At 34.3% G+C, this 19,935-nt stretch overlaps 1 protein-coding gene across 1 annotated transcript in view; it reads right to left on the bottom strand.

The window, feature by feature from the left end:
• Positions 1 to 1,941: 1,941 nt before the first annotated feature.
• LOC149783672 (uncharacterized) overlaps positions 1,942 to 19,935 on the bottom strand; it is a 71,736-nt gene continuing 53,742 nt past the window's right edge. The window contains exon 9 of the mRNA XM_089931916.1: positions 1,942 to 6,489. Coding sequence (XP_089788042.1) covers positions 6,482 to 6,489 — 8 coding nt within the window. The 3' untranslated portion in view covers positions 1,942 to 6,481. The remainder of the gene's footprint in view (positions 6,490 to 19,935) is intronic.

Raw genomic sequence — 19,935 nt, forward strand, 5'->3', positions numbered from 1 at the left:
CACTTTAAAAGAAATATCCGAATAAAGGCTCATACATATTAAATAAGCTGTCATTTGAACAGTAACATTGTCTTACTATGTAATATATAAACTGCAAATTTTGGTAATAAATAAATTATGCCCCACGGGTCCCACGACTAGTTTATTATTTTGCATATAAACATCTTTGTACAGTTTTGTATATCAAACCTGTTGTAATCTACCATTATTTATACACCTGCAAGGATAACATTTGAAAATTTATTAAACTATTTTTTCTTCTGAAATCTGTGTTAATGGCGGGACCCTAAGTACCCCCCTGCACTTAGCAGGCATCTATATAATTCTGAAGTATACAATCGAGTAAGGAGGCAGGATTCCATATATATACTATGCAACAAAGATACTCAGTTCAGTATATTTTAAGTGTGTTTTCTTATTTTTGTTGTATATATATATATATATATATATATATATATATATATATATATATATATATATATCCTCCTTAAAGTTTGAGCTCTTTGTACTTTTTTATTTTTTTATTTATCTATACCCCCTCTGTTTCAATTTTAGATCCGCCTCTGTATCACGGAACTGAAAGGCTTTGCATTACTAACACATCTATTGATTAAAAGCATCCCCAGCCTTGATGTTAATCGAACATATTCTAGTGTCTAAATAGATGTAAATGACGAACCTGATTTTGATGTAAGTGTTGCTGGGATAGGTTCGGAATGATCCGTCGTCGGTCTATACCCACCTACGAAATATTTACTGCAGATATATGACCATCTTGTGATTTTGTGATTTTGTTAGTAGTAAAAGTTTTCCTTCCACATGCACTCACCTAACGCCTGCACTTCTCGAGGTCGATTTCGGTTTTGGAAATGGAATCCAAAACACACACGTCATATGTTCACGATCTGAATATCTACTATCGCTGTTACAAAGTCCAAAGCAACAATGTCTTGAAGCACCACGATTTGTTTGCTTTTCAGGGATAGATGCAACCTCTTCAGTTTGTTCAGCCATTTATATTGTAGTACAAAATCTGGTTATTTGTCCTACATTCTGCAGCTGAGTCTGCGAGCTAAGATTAGACGTGCTATTTTAAGCAATTAACAGTGTCGGTCGATCTCTCCTATACAGAATACGCCAACATACCTGTGACCTGGTATTCCATTTTGAGGAGGAAATGGCTGGAGGCAATTGTGAGAAAGAAACATATAAAAGGTTCAAGACTCGTAATAAATGACGATATGACTTAAAGAGGATTTGACTTTTACAGGGTGATCAGAGTTAGTACGTGGGACGACGTTTCAACGATTAGGTGACCGTTTGTAATATAGCAAAGCACAACTGAAGTTCAAACTCAGTCTGACCCGATTCTTCCGGTCCGTTTTGTAGCCCTTCTAGGTACAGTTAATCCTGGCCAGTTTAATAGGAAGAAGTATATCAACCAGGCAAGAAAGGGTTATTAGACTAAAGTGGTTTGGGCAATTTTGTCACCTATGTTCGAAGGAAATATTGCACATATCGTGTTTTCGTTTTCGCACAATGGGCATTGGATGCTTTGTGTTGAGTTTGAGTTTTTCTAACACATTATATTATTTCTTGCCTCCCTCCAAATATGACCTTTGATAATATTAGATAGACAGGCATATATATATATATATATATATATATATATATATATATATATATATATATATATATATAGATGCGTAACTTAGATGTACAAAACATGAGCAAACCAAACTCACATGTGTCATCTGGGTACTATTTGTTGGGTTACCCCTATATTTTACACAGCAAAATGTACCTCTGTTGTTACATGGATGGCAAATGAAAGATAATAGCTGTGAATTGTCTCTGCGAAGAAAATACTCAATTTATATTTTTCAAGATACCCACTTTATTCAAAAATGGGAAAAATTACATTCGACGAAATTGGGTTTATGAATGTGCTTTCAATGCCTTTTCATGGGACTCGAGACCGTGGTCATTCTTCCTAATGATATATTTCAACTCATTATAAATAGAACCAACAAAAAATGCAATAATTGTGATGATATATTTCTAGAAGTGTCAACTCAAAACTATTGATTAATATACACAATCCTAACCGCGATAATCCAAATATCTATTCAAAAAATCAAGAACGATATAACTTGCTTAAGTATTGAGTATGTAATATTGGATGTGATTTTAACATAATATTGGATCTAGGATTTGAGGACCGCTCCGATGGCCTAGTGGTTAGAGCATCCGCCTCAGATGCGGAATGTCGGGGGTTCCAACCCCGGCCTAGTCATACCAAAGACTGATAAAAATGGTACTAGCAGTTGCCTCCCTTGATGCTCAGCATTACAAGGTTAGTGCTAGGACTGGTCGGCCTGGTGTCAAAATAATGTGACTGGATGGGACATCATGCTTCAAGTCTGCGGCATGATGCCCCAATGCTAGACATTACTATAAACTGTCATACTGCAGACAGCGTAGAGATATAACTGAAATTTGTTTAAAGCTATGTTAAATATCCAAATCACAAACACATACACTGACAGGATTTTACATCTATAATTATAATATATTGAAAAATCAAAGGGCAAGAGAGGTGGTTCTTGACATATGCATAGAACATAATTTGGTGGATATGTGGCGAGAAAGAAACTATTGGTGCAAAGTGGTACAATTGGAGAAAAAGTTAGTTAGACTATTATGTTTTCTTCTTTGGGAAATCCGTTAGAAAAACTGAGGAAAGCAAACCTTTTTAAAAAGTGACTTTTGATTCTAGAAAAACTGATGAAAACACAATCTTTTTACATTCAATAACTTATTATTAAAAGATCGGGATTTTATTTCTTGTTAATGATACAATTTCGTATTGTAAAATTCAATATCTTTGCTGTAATCAAACATCTAATTTTGAGCAAATTTTAGCTTAAGAGGCAGTTTGTGCTATAATTGATCAACACTTTTTTCAGTTATACTGTAAAACATTTTGGGGAAATTCGGTTTTACTCATTTGTAAGAAAAGACAACAAAATCAACTGCAGAGAGAGCTTATCAGTGAAATTAGTTATTTGGAATAAACAAATGAAACTAACACATTTCAAATGTTAGGGAACAAAACAAAACAGTTGGTGGAAATTCGTATGAAGGAATCGAAGATGCGAGAATAAAATTAAAGGCAAAATGGTTTGAAGGAGGAAATATATCAAAATATTTATGCAAATTTGAGGAAAAAAGAAATTACTTAAGTAAAACTATGCATACGAATATATTGACCGTTGCTGTTTGACGAATTAAACGTCTCTAGTTTTTAAAGAAGGAAATTTTGTTTTATTATGAATTAAGAAGCAGTGATTTAATACACACAGTTTTGGCAGGAAAACCTGTGATCGTAATCAAAACCTCTTAGAGTTGGAGTCATATTATAATGATCTTTCAAAAGTTGATTATCTTGAAAATACACGTAATGTTTACGGCAAAGCAACAAACTTCATTAGACAGGGCAGTTTAATTAGCAATTATTCCCAGCACGAGTATAAAACGAATATTAATGTGTTTATCAGCACTTCCTGGCCACATTTGTCGACTCATTGTCGATATCCATCCCGGAGGGCATCCCTTTCTTAAAATTTCAGAGGTCCCGTGGTAATTAGCACCCTCACGTTTAATGCGGTCTGTGTTTTTGTGCCCCTTGTGCGCGAGGAGCGATATGTGTATTACGCTGTTAACTTTCAGCAACTACAAAAAGCCCACATTAGCAAAGAACAATGTTACATTTATATGACAAGCATATTCATTGTAGTTCATTAATGGTTTAAATGATTGTCTCGGCCCGTTTAGTCGTTTCGCTATTTGTGTGAAAACCAGATGTTGCACACGAATGGTTTTATTGATTACACTAATTTGCACGGTGGTTTTGAATGCAAAGGCCATCTTTATGCATAAGTAAATGAGGTTATTGCCTGGCACAATAATCATACAAATCATCTGCGATTGATTCTTGGATGGTGAGTGCCATTTACTTTGTCAGCCGTGAGGTTACATATTTGTAGGCTGCCTATTTAAGAAGCCGTTGTTATACAAACCACATCAGTTTCTAGTGTCTTGAAACTACTTTTAAAATGACAAATTTCTTATCAATATGGTGCCCCATCTCCCTGACAGGTCAGTGTGTCTATCACTGGCGCCCGCAACATAGGTCAAGCGGGTCACGTGACCTCCCTGGAAATCATGCTGAAAATATATATTTATATAAATTCCGACAAGTTTGATCATGCAAAAGAAGCTGAAAATGTGTCACAAGATTCTGTTCAAAGCGCTTTGTAAATATTAGCTTTAGTTTCAGACTGCTTACTATACCAACTCTCCCGGCCGTGACTGGTTGCACCCCCCCCCCATCCCCAGCAAAAAAAGTCTGCGGGCGCCCATGGTGTCTATATTCTATCAACGAAACCCCCAGTATCTGAATTTTAATGTACCTTTTTGTGAATGCAATATTTTTCATTATTGCCTCAGAAAAACAGCATACAAACAACTTCATATTATTATCTACTTAGGCCATGTGTTTGCAATAGGATGCTTGCTGAATTCACTGATGCAAATTTTAATTAAGTGACCATGTGCTATGTCTAGCTAAATTGTGAATTTGCTGTTTGCTTTAAAAGAACAACAATGTTAGTAATATTAAAAATAAAGAAGTTATAGGTTAATCATTAGTATGGAAATGAACGAGGGTTTTGTCCTTCTGAATAATACTGTACCACCTCTGGGAGTTAAGTATCATTCCGAGAAAACAAGCTCACATTTTCCCATACAAATGCAGTAACCTTTTTATTACATACTCATTTTGTTATCTACCTAAAGCTTAATTATAAAAAAATACACTACAGGAAACAAAGTAATTGAATTTATGCTGTATTGCAAAATAAATACACAAAAGTAGATTCTTCAATACACAATAATAATATTGATGCGTACATAGCGCCGTCAACGAACTTTGAACTTCGTCGCGCGCTTTACATTTCTTTCAAAAAGAATTGTCAATTAGGTCTATTTAAAATTCAAATTTAGTGTCAAATTGTGAATATATGAGCATCGCAGTGACTTTATCAATTGGTCTGGAATGGATGGAATGTATTGGTGTTTTGTCGATTCTACACATTTCTCAGTTATATTCTTGAATTTATTAGCTGTGCCAATTCCACACGAAGTAAATATGATTTGAGCAGGGAGGGACGCGTCTTGACTCAAATGTATGTGTATTTCTGTTCTCTCATTGAATGTTTGTAGTCATAATGTGGCAAACATGAAATTTTGCATCTGATCTTATTAAAACCACTCCATGGAATATCACGTTCATTTCATTTAGAGTTCAGTAAGGAGAATATTATTGCAGATGGAAATGTAGTTAAAATTACAGTACAATTTCGAGGTGTGTAATCAAGCTTTAGAATGAATGAAATAGATCATGATATAGCTCATGTAATTCGGATTTGCAGAGGAAATTCAAGATGCAAAAATGTAAGTAAATTTTTTGGGGCAATTCTTATTGCCAGCTAAAAAAGACATTTCTATGCCTTGTAGAGACCCCAGCAATATTATGACCTGTATGGCGTTCTATCGCTAGACTAAATCCAAAACATTGTATCAAAAGTTAACGTGGAAAATAGAAAGCAGCTGGTGCGTGACAGTCCATTCAACCATCGGATTTATTTGCTCTGAGGACCTTACTTTTCTACCAAAGCCTTCAGTTGCAATTTTTTCTAGAATTTAGTACTTTGACTTATAAAATGGTATGTGTCTGATAAATCTGCGATAGCCCATGGTCTCAATATGCTTTTCGATGCAGAGAGCACTGGGCATAGTAAGAACCATTCCATTTATGAAAAGTTAAACACATTTCTCTTTAGAATTGTGTTTTGAATACTGCGTCTCTCGGGTTTGTTATGGACGTAGCGAATATCGTTTGCTTCTTTAAAAGTTCCATTTGTGACTCATCTTTAAATTAGATAAACAGCTTCTTTTGTTCATAGACAAACAAATTTAACAAACTAAAACCTAAAACGTCTACTACATGAGTGTACATCTTTTGTTTAAAACATAGTTCCTAATACACTACGCTATCTTTAGACGCACGTGTCGTACAGTATCTATGTGTTCAGTATCGTAAAATACTGCACGATTCCGACAATGTAAATATAACGGAGACAAAAATGAGTATATAATTACATGCGTTCTTGCTTTCCTTTAGATATTCACACGTATCTCAATATTATTCATAACACACATGTGAAAAACAATCAATTTTACCATACAAATAATTACTGCATCTACGTATATGATTTTGTTATATTCTTATATTTGCAAACTCTCTCTTTAAGATTTATTCTTCGATCATACGGCTAATTGTACGACCACTGCAATTTCATGCTTTCACTTTCTGTCAATGTTTCAGCGTCTAAAGAATATTGATCACTGCTTACATTCAGGACCCTGGAAAAGAAAAATCAAACCTGCAGATACATTTTTTGTTATTAATACCGCGGCATAAAAAAGAAGTCCAAATGGATAGATTACAACCATCTTTGCTAGCCAGTGTTCAGATATGTTGACCCTATCTACACCTTCTCGGATCGAACAGATATTTCAGAGTTTCGGGTCTGTGAATTTCATTTAATGGGGCGGCAAGCCACCACATGAAATCAAAATAAAGTTGTTCAAATTTTGAACACTGTTCCTACATGATCGAGACAATGGGAGCATGTAACTGGAATAGACTCAAAAATAAGCGATTTTCCAATGCAGGTCCTTGTTTGTACAAATACATCTTTTCCCTCAAATACATCTGTAATGGCTTCTCACTGGTACCTAGTCTTTCTTTTGATGTTAGATTTACAAAGTATCCTTTAGAAGTCAGTTGCCTTCCTGTATTTATGTCAGATGTAGGACTACAATGCACGTCGGTTACATGCTATTGGTTAGCTGGCATAACAAAATAAGGGAGTCAACTCATGGAATCCAAAAATGTCGCTAGGACAAAACATTAAATTTTATGTTCGATCCGCCAAGATTTAGACAGGGTTAAGATATCAAAACTTTCGCTAGCAAAGATGGATCACAACCTTAAATAACTACTCAATTAAGCATTGAGGTACTGGTGTATTCAAAATCAGCATTGTGGCTATTTTCTCATCCATGCGACAGATGTTTTGCTAACTTTTCTTGTCTCAGTCTTGTTGTCTTAATCAGGTCGTCTCAGTTATGGTGTCCACGCACTAGTAAATACTTTTAAAAAGAAACCCTTCTGTTTTCTGCTGAGTTTGATGGAGTTGTTAGGAAGTCAAACAATAATAACAACAGATATATAACAAAACGAAATTCACACATAAAGCAACTTAAAGTGTCTCCAACTTTGATAACACTCAATACAAAATATTTTGAGAGAAACAGAAACACTCACACGAAGTTAAGCTATTTAGTATGATGCAAGAAAATATAATTAGTTCAACACCGCATTACGAATTTTATCCTGTCTGTAACTCAGAAATTGTTCGGTCAGCGTAATTAGATTCAGTTATAAGAACACAATTCGCTTCAAATATTTCATGTGAAATGAATTAGGTACTTTTTGTTACATTTAATATGATACTGCCTACCAATGAAGTTTTTACAAATTAGAACTGATGAAATTTAAAAGTTAACCGTATTAAAGATATTAATTACTTATTGTGATTTTCATATGAGATTCATCGATTAAATGTGGTAATACATTAATGATATCTAATGTTTTATGTTTCTATTTTCTCATTCCTAGAACTTGTGTACTTAGCGTCGACAGGTCACTCAATTGCCCTTATTAACATATTCTTATTAATTCATGATTTACAGAACAATATCAAGTGGCTTGAGACGCAAATTGTGTGAAGACAAATCATGTAACCACGTGACTGCGATTTCCCTGTCGAGGTGCAAACTTCAATATATGTTCTACTCTGTCTGTCGGTCTGTCTCTTTATCATTGTTGATGATAAAAATACTAATTTTGGCAGGAATAATGTATTGGTATACATCTTTACATATATTTAGAAATAGTTATTCTGAGACAAGAAACATATTTTGCAATATCCAAGCCATAGAATGGAGGGGGATTACCGCCAAAATTATATACATGTTTTTCTATTCTTCCTTAATGCATTATTGTAAATAGCTGCTTGCAAGTGCTACTTTCGTAATTATATTCGTGTATATTGTATTCTTCATTCATGCAAATGGTACGTGGCAGTTTGCAAGTGCTACTTTCCTTTTGTATTATTGTGAATGGCTGCTTGCAAGTGATACATTCATAATTCTAGCCATGAATTTTCTAATCTTCATTGTTGCAGACTGTCAATCACTGCGTGCAAGTTTTAAGATCTACTTTCCTTCTGCGTCACTGTATCTTGCAGTTTGCCAGCAGCTGAATTGATTCTGTAGTTTTTCGTATGGGAAATGCTATGTCAGGTATTACAAGTTTTACTATTATAGTTATAAACTTGCTATAACACAGCTTACATCGTTCCAACTGTTGATTTTATTCTGGATTGCACATAGTTTGCCTTTGCAACACCATAACTTCAAAATGTTCTCATAGTCCATTCTTTATGACAGATGCACCTTCTAAAATCATGATTATAATGTAGCATCAATCAAGTTGCAAATTAGCATCAGGGAAGTTAGCATAAAATAATGCCTCATTATGACAACAGATGGCGCTGTGACACGTCAATTTCTTACAATACGACCACTCCTCTGACCCTATCAACAAGTGGTTATACCACTTTACGGCATGTTTGGGCGTCTTATTTTAAAATATAATCCGAATTATATTGCTGCAGTACAGTCAGCTGGTTTCCCAGAGTATTAACATTCGGAAGGGAGGTTGGTTGCAAGAAGCATAAAACAAATTAAATGTATCAAATTGTATACAGTTAGAAGTATACACAAACTTACATTTCTGCTGACCTTCCCACAACATTTATTTGGGGACATTTTGTGGTTGTAAAGTACTGCTTCCGCACGGTGGCAGAATAGTGTAGCCGCTTACAATCAAGGTTTAAGGTCATACTTTGTTTATATATTCTCATTCACAACGTTATCAGTTCATAGCATGTTGTTTTTTTTTATAGCAATGCAGTGCAATCCTGCATATTATATCAGTAAAGACCTCATAAGGTTTGAGCAACTTGCAGATAATTGCACCTCAGTTACTCAAGGCCGTACGTTCTATATCTTGTCCATTCACGAGAGAGAGAGAGAGAGAGAGAGAGAGAGAGAGAACATTACGGAGACGAGTATTCTGTTTATTCTCTCATCCCTATAAAATTAATTTTTTACTGTTAATCTGCAGTTTACAGTGGCAGTTTAATAGGTTTAATTCAGTTGTGGAAGAATTGAACAACCAACGGTCATGACATACATACATACATACATACATACATACATACATACATATTTTGAAAATCGTATGCATCCATATATGTAGCGATAATTATAGTACAGATAAGATGATTGATTGTGAGGTACTTCTCTGATAAAACATCAGACTCCTTTGGCATCAACTATAAATTATAATATATTGAATATAAATAACGTTGCTACCGCTACCAGTAACCAGCTCCATCTGTTTTTATTATTACTGCTACAATACAGTATCAAACATGCTTGATTCATATGGGTATGAATTTAATGTAGTAGTTAAAAGATTAATATTTTTTTTTACATGTATCTTCTACAGATGTGATTGTTTTCTGTTAGAAGAATAAGCCTCTCCCACAGCATAATTTGTTTACGAAACTTTTAAAGTTTTAAGGCCACGCAAAGCTCAGGCTGTTGTAGCATCCATCTCCCTGCATACACATTTTCATTTGTCTGTGATTTTACCATTATTTTATCCTGTTTAAAATATAAGTTAATACTGCCATGAAACAAAAATATCAGCGCAATAAAACTCTGCAACAAAGCAAAATAAATAAATAAAACGCATATATAGTCCCATATTTAACTTTTCATAGGAAACATTAGAGACAAATAAATATTCTATGTAAACCGGCATTCATAAAAACAATATTGTTAGATGAATTAGTCTAAGAAGAGTATCATACAGGTAGGCATTTATTAGGAACAAATACCTGGATTATCTTGTTACATTGTTCTTATAGATTTATTTACCAATCCCTTTTGTTTTTCACTTTCACACGAATAAAACATGAATAGAGATAAGCTTTCCATACAATCTGGATTTTCATTGGACATACACTCATAATTGCAAATTCTGAGGAATTAAAACTATGTTCTGGATTGGCCGAAGCACATTTTGTTTTATATACATACATTTGTAAATGATGCCCCCAAAACAGTCTGGTCAAATTCCCTAGTGACTGTTTCAAGAATTAAGCCTAAAAAAACATCCCATTACTGGATCTCTATTCACATATATACACTGTACAAAAATGCAAATTTTCCGAAGATTTTTTTTGCTGGCAATAAAATGAGTCGTTTGCACTCACTATAAGCAAAACCCATAAAAAAGATTGTGGTTTATTTGCTAATTTGTAATTACTGATGCTTTGACCTTCAAAAATCTACCATATTTATGAACCTGAGCTGATATTTTAAATTTGGCCTGTTATCTCTAATATATGTGCCTTGGAACAATGGATAAGGTAAATTCAATAATTTAAATGACTTAACCACTCAGCAGAGAGAGAGAGAGAGAGAGAGAGAGATATTTATAAGTAAGTTTCTTCACAGAATAATCGAAACCACTAGCCAATTTCTGACTGCAGTTGTAAGATATCTGAGCAGAAAGGAACAGCTACTTTACAAGCATGCAATACATTTTAATGTGAGTTATAGGCCTCCAAGTACTATTCCTCGGAGAAGATACAAAACTGGGTTTCAGACACTGAAGCCACACAAGTATCAGTTTCATACTTTGTGAAACATGGAGTCATTATGAGAAAATGGAGACCACCTTGTGTACCTGTTGGTGGCGAGTGGTCGGTCAGCAATAAAGTTGCTGTTTCTAAATCGTATAGAGAGGAAATTCATAGTCTAGTTAATAAAACTCCTTAAGCTGGCCAGTTAGGTGTCAATCTGACTGAGCATAAAATCCTTAATCTTTTTTTAATGGCTCAAAAAATTAAACGTGATGTTCATAAGTACTGTAGATCTTGTCACACTTGTCAAATGGTAGGAAATCCCAATCAGAGATACCTAAGGCTCATCAGTCATCTGGAACCTATTCCTGCATTTGACCATTTGACAAACATTTTAGCCGAAAAATGGTAGGCTGTTGGTTACTTACCTAATACAAAGTCCAGCAACCAATACTGGTTGACCATAATGTGTGCGTCCACAAAACGTCCATAGGCTATTCCTTTGAAGAACTTTAAAGCGAAAACTCTTCTAAACGTTTTGACAGTGTTTTGTAACACCTGTTTGCCTCCCCAAATCTCTCCAGTCTGATCAAGGGTCAAATTTTATGTTTGAATATTTCCAACAACTTGCGCAAGAATTAGACATCCAACAGTTTTTCTACCTATCACCCGGAAAGTCATTGGGCTACCGGAAGACTGCCCATAAACACTCTCACCTACCCAGGATACAGTTATACGGTTATATTGAATCAAACCTAAAAAAGAGAGTGATCAGCAAAATTCTACATTGTATAATTATCGAGTAGGATCAGTAGATTTTTTTCCCATTGTTGATGCTTGATGAAACAAAGACCGTATAACTCTCCCAAAACACGCTAATCTTCCCAAGATTCATGTATGCAATTACAATAACGTAATGAAATATGCAAGTTTTGGTGCATTCTTTCTCTCTCTCTCTCATCATAAATAATTCTAACGAAACTACTTTTCATGACACTTAGTAATCGGAATCATGCGTAACTACATTAATATTTCAAAAATTCTTTTAAAGTTTTTTTTTTTAAAAAATCTTTAATGTGACAAAGAGCTGCCGAATGATTAGAACCTAAGGGTGCTATATTTATATTTTTAAAATTTTTGAATTAATTTATTATTTTCAACTAGTTTGTTAAATGTAAGAACTGCAAATAAATAAAAGTAAAATCTCCTGTAACATTATGTCTTTGGTCTGATTATTTACATTTTTAGAGACACAATTTTTAAAGGATGCAAACCAGTTTTACTGTTAAACAAATTGCATTCATTGATTGGGGTTTGGTAAATTAACAATGCAAATTAAGTATTGGAAAACAATTGTACACTAAATCTAATACTTTTAATCATAAATAAACATTGTTATCCTGATACGAACATGATTTTCTACACTTTGATTATTTCGATTTTTGCGACAAATAAGTTTCACAATAAAGATGATAATGATAAGAAAACCTTTCGCAATGCTTAAGTTTTTGATGTCATTTTACATATAAACATTTTCATGTGCTATTGATGTTGTTCTGAAATATATTATTTTCGTCTGCGCTTATGTACAATAGTATCTCAGGAAAAGATAGACGTCTTGAGGTGCGTCAAAATGGGTGACATACTGTACGATCTGTACAACCATGAGTCGTCTGATGAAATCTTGTTAAGAAGAGTACGGGGAAATATATCATTATCATTTCTGATCCATACTTTGCAAAAATAACTAATGTTTACAAAGTAATGAGCTGTATCACTAAGAAGTAGATTTCTTAAAAGGTGAAAGTAAGTACTTAAAGTGCGTCAAAACTGGGGTTGAAGAAGATGGGCCACCCTCCTGTGGAGTATGTGTTTTTATTTTCGCAAGGTGCTATAAATCACTTAGATCTTCGAGAAATCACATGGTATTAGAGAACGAATAAAACTTCGTAGCTAACGTACACATTAAAAAGGGAACTGAAAGAGTTACAATATTTATTCGACACGTAGGTCTAACAAGTTCTTTATATGCTGCTTGCTGCACAAACTGAATACCGTAAGGCAATCTAAATCTCCGTGAGGAGCATTCACTAATTCTGGTAAAGGAAAAACTTCAGAAATTTAGAGCGCCGTCTGTTGTCATAATGCCATGCTAATACTCTAGTAGCCCATTATGACAACAGATGGCGACAGAGGTAGGACAACAAGGACGATACTGATAAAACTTAGTATTTACACTGTTGCAAGGCCAAATCTGTATGAAAACATCAGTTGGAATGATGTTAGTGTGGCAAGTTTATAAATAGAATATAAAAGGTTGTGATAACTGAAATAGCATTTGCCATACAAAAAACTACGCAATCTATTCAGTAGCTGGCAAACGGTAAGATACAATGACGCAGAAGGAAAGTAGAGCTAGGCACTTGCAAGCATGACTAGAATTATGAATGTAGCACTTGCAAGCAACCATTGACAATAATGCAGACGGAAAGTAGCACTTACAAACTGCAACATACAATTCGTATCAATGAATACTAAATTATACATGGACAGAATTATTAAAGTAGCACTTACAAGCAGCCACTTACAATAATGCATCAAGGAAGAACAGAAAATACGTGCATAGAATTATGGCGGTATAACCCCTCCATACCATAGAACTGAGAGTCATTTACTAGTTGCAAGTAAGTGAAAATTCTGTGAGCTGCGCGAAACGTATCGTATTATACGAATGCATTGTCACACTTTAAGGAGCGGTTATAATAAGTCATAAATAGCTATAAAATTCCTTCATATTTGGCTAAATAGGCATTATAAGTGTTATGTATATTTGATTTATATTTAATTTAATATAATTGTTTGTAAGTTTGAATATCATTTTATTTTTAATTTCATTACATGTCAAAGTAATACAATTTTGTTAACTAGGAATTTGATATTTTCCAGAAATTCGTTTGACCTTGCTGTTTAGTCGTAAACACCGAACTTTGTATCTTTTGCTGACCTAATTCTTCGCCTTGATTGAGAATCAAGCAAACAACTTCTTTTTTAAATTTATTTTTAATGTGTGAATGATAACAGTGAAACCGAGGCTGTACTGGAATACGTGATCTTAGACAGGTGAATACCTTCTAAAGTGTTCTGGAATGTGATCACGTGATCCACATACGGGTGTCTTTTTGCGCATTGTTTGTCTGTATAACCTTTGTCTATAGAGAAATAACCTCGGTCTGGCTTGTAAACACTGGGACGTAAGGTGTTCGTTGTATTGTGACCAGTTTGGAGTTATATTTTAAATTTTATTAAAATTATTTGGATTCTAAAAGATTAATTCTTTTTTCCTGGAAATGTTTGAGTGCTCATACAGCATTCTTGGACAAAGCCATTTTTTAAAATTTTATTCGGAAATTCAAACACCGGAATATTATTGTCTGTAGAATAACAAAGAACTGTAGACACCTCGTAATATAAAAGCTACAGTATACGTCATCGTCTTCTATTTAGGATTTTTTGTCGGGACTCGAACTTGAATTCATTAGAACTTTTCATTACTAGGACTTCTAAAATTTAATTCGTGGATTATTCTTGGATTGTTTCTGGATTTGATTCTTAAAACCGTAAGTTCTTATTTTTTCATTTTTACATTGTTTTTTCCAGGGAAATACATCATTTGTTAAATATTTTCAAAGCTTGTTGTTTTCACTCTTTCTTTTGTTACTGTTTATTAGAGCTTAAACACATAATATAAGAGATGTCAAAGGTAAAAAGAAGATAAAAACATGGGCACTTCTTCAGAAATTGCAAGTTAACCTGATTATGATGAATTTCTCCATTTATTCAGTGTGTGTGTGTGTGTGTGTGTGTGTGTGTGTGATTTGGATTTTAACGTAGCTTTAAAAAAATTCAGTCATATCGCTACGATGTCTGCATTGTGGCAGTTTATAATGATGTCTAGCACTGTAACACGATGTCCCACCCAGTCACATTATCCTGACACCAGGCCGACCAGTCCTACCATTAACCTCTTAATGCATACAATTGATAACATTGCTATACATCAAATAATCTTTCTCCTGAAGTCGATTTATCATAAATTCCTATCTAAATTACAAAAGGAAAATACTATTAAGTTCTTGTTAATATTATCTCTGATGATCTAATAACAGCTAGGTAAATATTCTCTATGCGTTACAGCGGATCACATTATTTTGCATGTTGACATTGTTTATTTAATAGCCACAGAAGTTTAATAATTTTTGTCAAATAGTATCATCGATTTTAGATATCTATTTATTCTCTGAGCATGTATTTCATGTAATGCTAATATCAATACTTGACCAATTGGGATTTCCTGTCGAAGTCAGCACATCGTAACTAGTAAAGGATAATTTTTCTGAACAATAAGGATAGAAGTGGCAAAACTGTAAAGCTCCAAACATTGCATAAATAGGTATATATTGTCTTACCAACCTAATCCAATCCATCCCAACCAAGATATCTGTTCCATTAATGCATTTAAGTCTATTGTGATATTGAGCATTATATCAAGACATTTATGATTTAGGATTATATAATCTAATTCCAACCAGATGATCAGTGACAAAGCAGTTTTCCTGATAGCTTCTGAAAAGGGAATCGGTAACGCGAATTCTGTTGCATTACAAGTCGACGAGCACTTAATGTTGTCTTACGGAACAGTGGGGTAACCCGTAAGCACCAGTAGTCCGTTAATTTACTCACCCAAATATGTTGAAACAAGCAGTTATATTTTGCTGTTTCCTGTTCGTCTGTTTGGGGAACACCCCCATACATTAAATTAGTTAGCACCTACTTCAAATTTAATGCAGTGTTTTGCAATGTTCGTGTGTACGATATGTAGTGGACACCACACAATAAGGTTTCTTACGGTATGTGCCATATTTTCGTGAAGGCTAGTGTCAGGGTCATTACTTCCCAATGTATGCACAAGCAGAGTACATACGGTGTCAGTGTCCACTAGTACTGAAATACAATCTTGACAAGCATATCGTATTCCAACATGTAGGACAGAATTTGTTTTGATTTTATTTGTTGTGAACACAATTGAAAAAATGTATTGTGATGTACGCAGAGGCGTAGCTGGGAGGGGGGGGGGGGCAGGGGGTACATATGTCCCCGGGCGCCAAGGTACAGGGGCGCCAAAATGAGGCTTACAACGTTACATTATAATAAGTAAACAAGGGTAATATTCAAAAATGTGATTAAACGGGGAGGGGGCTGGGGCGCCAATTTTATAGTTCGTCCCCGGGCGCAAAATAGCATAGCTACGCCTCTTGATGTACGCCCCTTTATTACAAGGATTTTAAATGCTTTACTTGTATCTTTTATTTTATATACCTTTAACAATATTTTAACCTTTCGTTTTATATTATATCTTGTTTACGTGTCTTGGAGAGCTTTGTTTAAATTATTTATTTTTTACAATCTGTTTTCTTCTTTTAGAACTTATTATATCGGTATCATGTGGTCGTTATTGTGCTGAGATGCCTTAACCCATATATACATAACCAAAAATATACTATTTCTCCCGACTATCCAATATACAGCGCGCTCCCTTTCAAGATCTCCTTATTAGCCATCTACGGCTTCCTTATTAGACAATCTAGTAAAATGGGATGTGTGACTGTACTTAAACCAAGAAAGTAAACATAACATAATGAATGCCACTGTAGTGAGAGGTTGCTGTACATACTAATACCCTATGTTCCCCAATCCCCTATACTACGTCCCAAAAAATAAAAAATGAACTTGTTAATCGTTTGTATTCCACTTTACAAATTAGTATCATAAAAACAAACATAGCTCGCAACACTTTTGAAACATCCTTGCATTTTATATTGGTTACATAAAACCTCTTGGAATTTTGCAGTTACATGAATAGATGTGGAGATTATAAAACGTTAAAACTGTATAACATATACCATTTTTAAAGCCAAGGCTTTTCTTGCCAACTCCGTGGAAATAAGCTCTCTCGGGATATATATATATATATATATATATATATATATATATATATATATATATATATATATATATATATATATAATCGGCACGAAACACTGATAAAGTCGCGCAAAAGATGTGGCCTGTGAGTGACTCATTCTCTTAACACCATACCTGTCTCGTTTAGGAACACTTATGGAGCTGGAGCTATGTTCATTTATAACTCAAGCGCTTAACAATGTCCTTAAGTGCTAAATTGAAGCATCTGAAGGATGAATGAGATCAAACACCACTATAATTATATTCGACAATTAGGCTATTTGGGTAATATTAATGAAATAATTAAGAGTGCTAATAAATAATATATTCACGCATATTTAGGATGAGCAAAGTCAACCCTGCAAGTCTGTTGAACTGTTGACAAGCTAAATAAAGCAAGGCATCTGTGATGCCTAATCAAACTGGATATCAGAGGAGATGGTCCTAGTATAGTTTACGTTGATTTGGTGCTTTGCAGTACAACACAGGCTATTTAGTGCTAAGGCAGTTGGAGTAAAATGCCTCCAAAAAAAGAACAAACCAACTTGGGATAATCCTGTAGTTGGATTCGAACCTGTACCTGTTCAGTTGTTAGTCCGTTAACTAACCAATGATTCACCGCAGGTCCTGCCTCATTTAGATAGCACTTATGATGTGGGTATATTGAGCCTATTATACGTTCCTGAGCACACAAGCCAGTATGGGGACATCATAGGGATGAAGATATTTCAGCGTATTCAAAATATGGTATGGATAAAGATGTGTGAGCTGATTACATGATCAGCTATGGTAAAAATATATACTTTTCGAAATCCCTCAAAACTGATGTCTTAGATATTCTAGTGTTCGTCAATTTTCTTTTGTTTTGCGTGAGGGGATTAGACATATGCCCCCCCCATTTAAAAAAAATAAAAAGTGTTTTATGTGTGTTTGTTTCTCCTGAAGGTGCGTGTACTGTTATACTTTTATATAAAAGAATTTTGTCCAAAAATGTATTTAATAACAATTTTGTAATGGGAATTTGACCCGTAGTGTTATCTAAAGGGTTGTTATTCGACCTAGGTTTATTCATAGTCGAAATCCCTTCCCTTTTTGTTTAGAAGTGACATTTGCCAAAGGTCCCCTACGTCATTTGTAAGCTATATGTATATTTGCTATGTTGTTTGTGTGCTATATAGATTAGTATGTTAGGACAGCAAGCGTATCAAATTTCCCCTCAGGTGTTCTTATAATATTCGGTCTCTCTTTACTTTTTTAATTATTGATTTATTTTTTGTTGTTTAAGTTTGTGTTATCTAATTCCTTTTTTTGGGGGGGGGGGGGCACCAGACAGATGCCCCCCCCCCCTTTCCTAATTACATAAATTATTTATGTGTTTTTTTATTCCCCCAGATATGTTGCAATGTATTATTTCATCGTTTTTGTAACGTGAATTTAGGAGTTTCCAGATTCTGCCATGGGCCTGTTCACTTCGCGTAGCGCCATGTGACATAGCCCCATGGCCTCATCATCTGTACTTTCCCTCTTCAAATCTATTCTATATTAAAATTTAATAGGCCCACATATTTTAATTGTGTTTACTATAAAACTAGAAATTTTGTATAGCGTTTCTTTATTAAAATCCCCGTCAAAGTATAGTAGACTTTGCGGCTTAAAAGAGCTATTTTTATTTATTTCATTTATTATTATTGTTCTTTCATTTTGTGTTTCTCTACAGTATAAAATTATATGTCTTTTACTATAAGACCCTATTTTACACAGCGGACATTTTGGCGGTACTCTGACCATACGCCGTCTCGCTGCCACCTCTCCTGTCAACCACGCATCATGCATGTATTTGAAGGTGAGGCTTTGTATTTTCAGGGACCCTAATCTAGACCAGTGCCCCCATGCTTTCTTCCAGTTCACATATAAGTTTTCTCTTTCTACTTTAGTTATTATATTTTTGGTCATGTCATTTCTAATCCAATTATATGAGAGTTTTTCGTCTAAGTCCCAAAATTCTTTTTTATCTCTATATTTCATTAATAAGTCCTTTATACTTTTATATTTTCTCGGTGCTTCTAGTAATTTCATGACATTATTATTTTTGTATATCCCCTCCCTATTCCGTAAAACGAACCCAAACCAATATATATATATATCCCTTCCCATGGTAATTTTGGATCATCGCTCAGTCGTTTAAATCTATTTAGTATATTAGTAGTTTTTAAAATTAATGGGCTTGGTATTCCTAATCCCCCCAAATCTCTCGTTTTATACAAAATTTCTTTTATTACGTAGTGTAATTTAAAATCCCATATATAATTAATTATAGGTTTGTCTATATTATTCAATATTACATTATTTATGTTGGTTGATTTCATTATATAGTTAAGGTTACTGTACATATAGGTTTTGACCACTTGTGCTCGTTCCATTAAGCATAACGGCGTAAGTGCCCAGATATCAATATTCCGTTTAATCTCACTTTCCATTTTTTTACAGTTGTCTTTCTCTTCGTTTTTGCCAAAGCACACCCCGAGTGCTTTAACGGTATCTTTGAATACATGGGCAGGTATGCTTGAGTGCCTACCCCGCCAGTTGCCTATCTCTAATATTTCCGTTTTGTCTTGATTTATTTTTGATCCGGATGCTTGTCCAAATTTCTCATATTCCTTTATTAGGTGTTCAAAGGATTTTGGATCATCTATAAAGTTGGTGCAATCATCTGCATGTTGTAGCATTTTCACTTCATCTGTAATATTTGGAACTTTTATACCTTTAATTTCTTCGTTTAGTTTTATACTAATGCTCAGCATTTCAATCGCTATTACATATAATAGCATGGATAGTGGGCACCCTTGCCGCACTGATCGTTTTATGTCGAATTTTTCTGTCATTGCTCCGTTATTTTGTACTCTAGAATTTTGTTATTATATAGTATCTTAGTCCAATTTCGGAAGGGCTCTCCGAATCCAAATTTTTCCAGGACTTTTTGTATATAATTATGCTCTATTCT

Source organism: Sinohyriopsis cumingii, chromosome 14 (genome assembly GCF_028554795.1).
Source record: "Sinohyriopsis cumingii isolate HCF-2022 chromosome 14, ASM2855479v2, whole genome shotgun sequence".
Lineage (NCBI taxonomy): Eukaryota > Metazoa > Mollusca > Bivalvia > Unionida > Unionidae > Sinohyriopsis > Sinohyriopsis cumingii.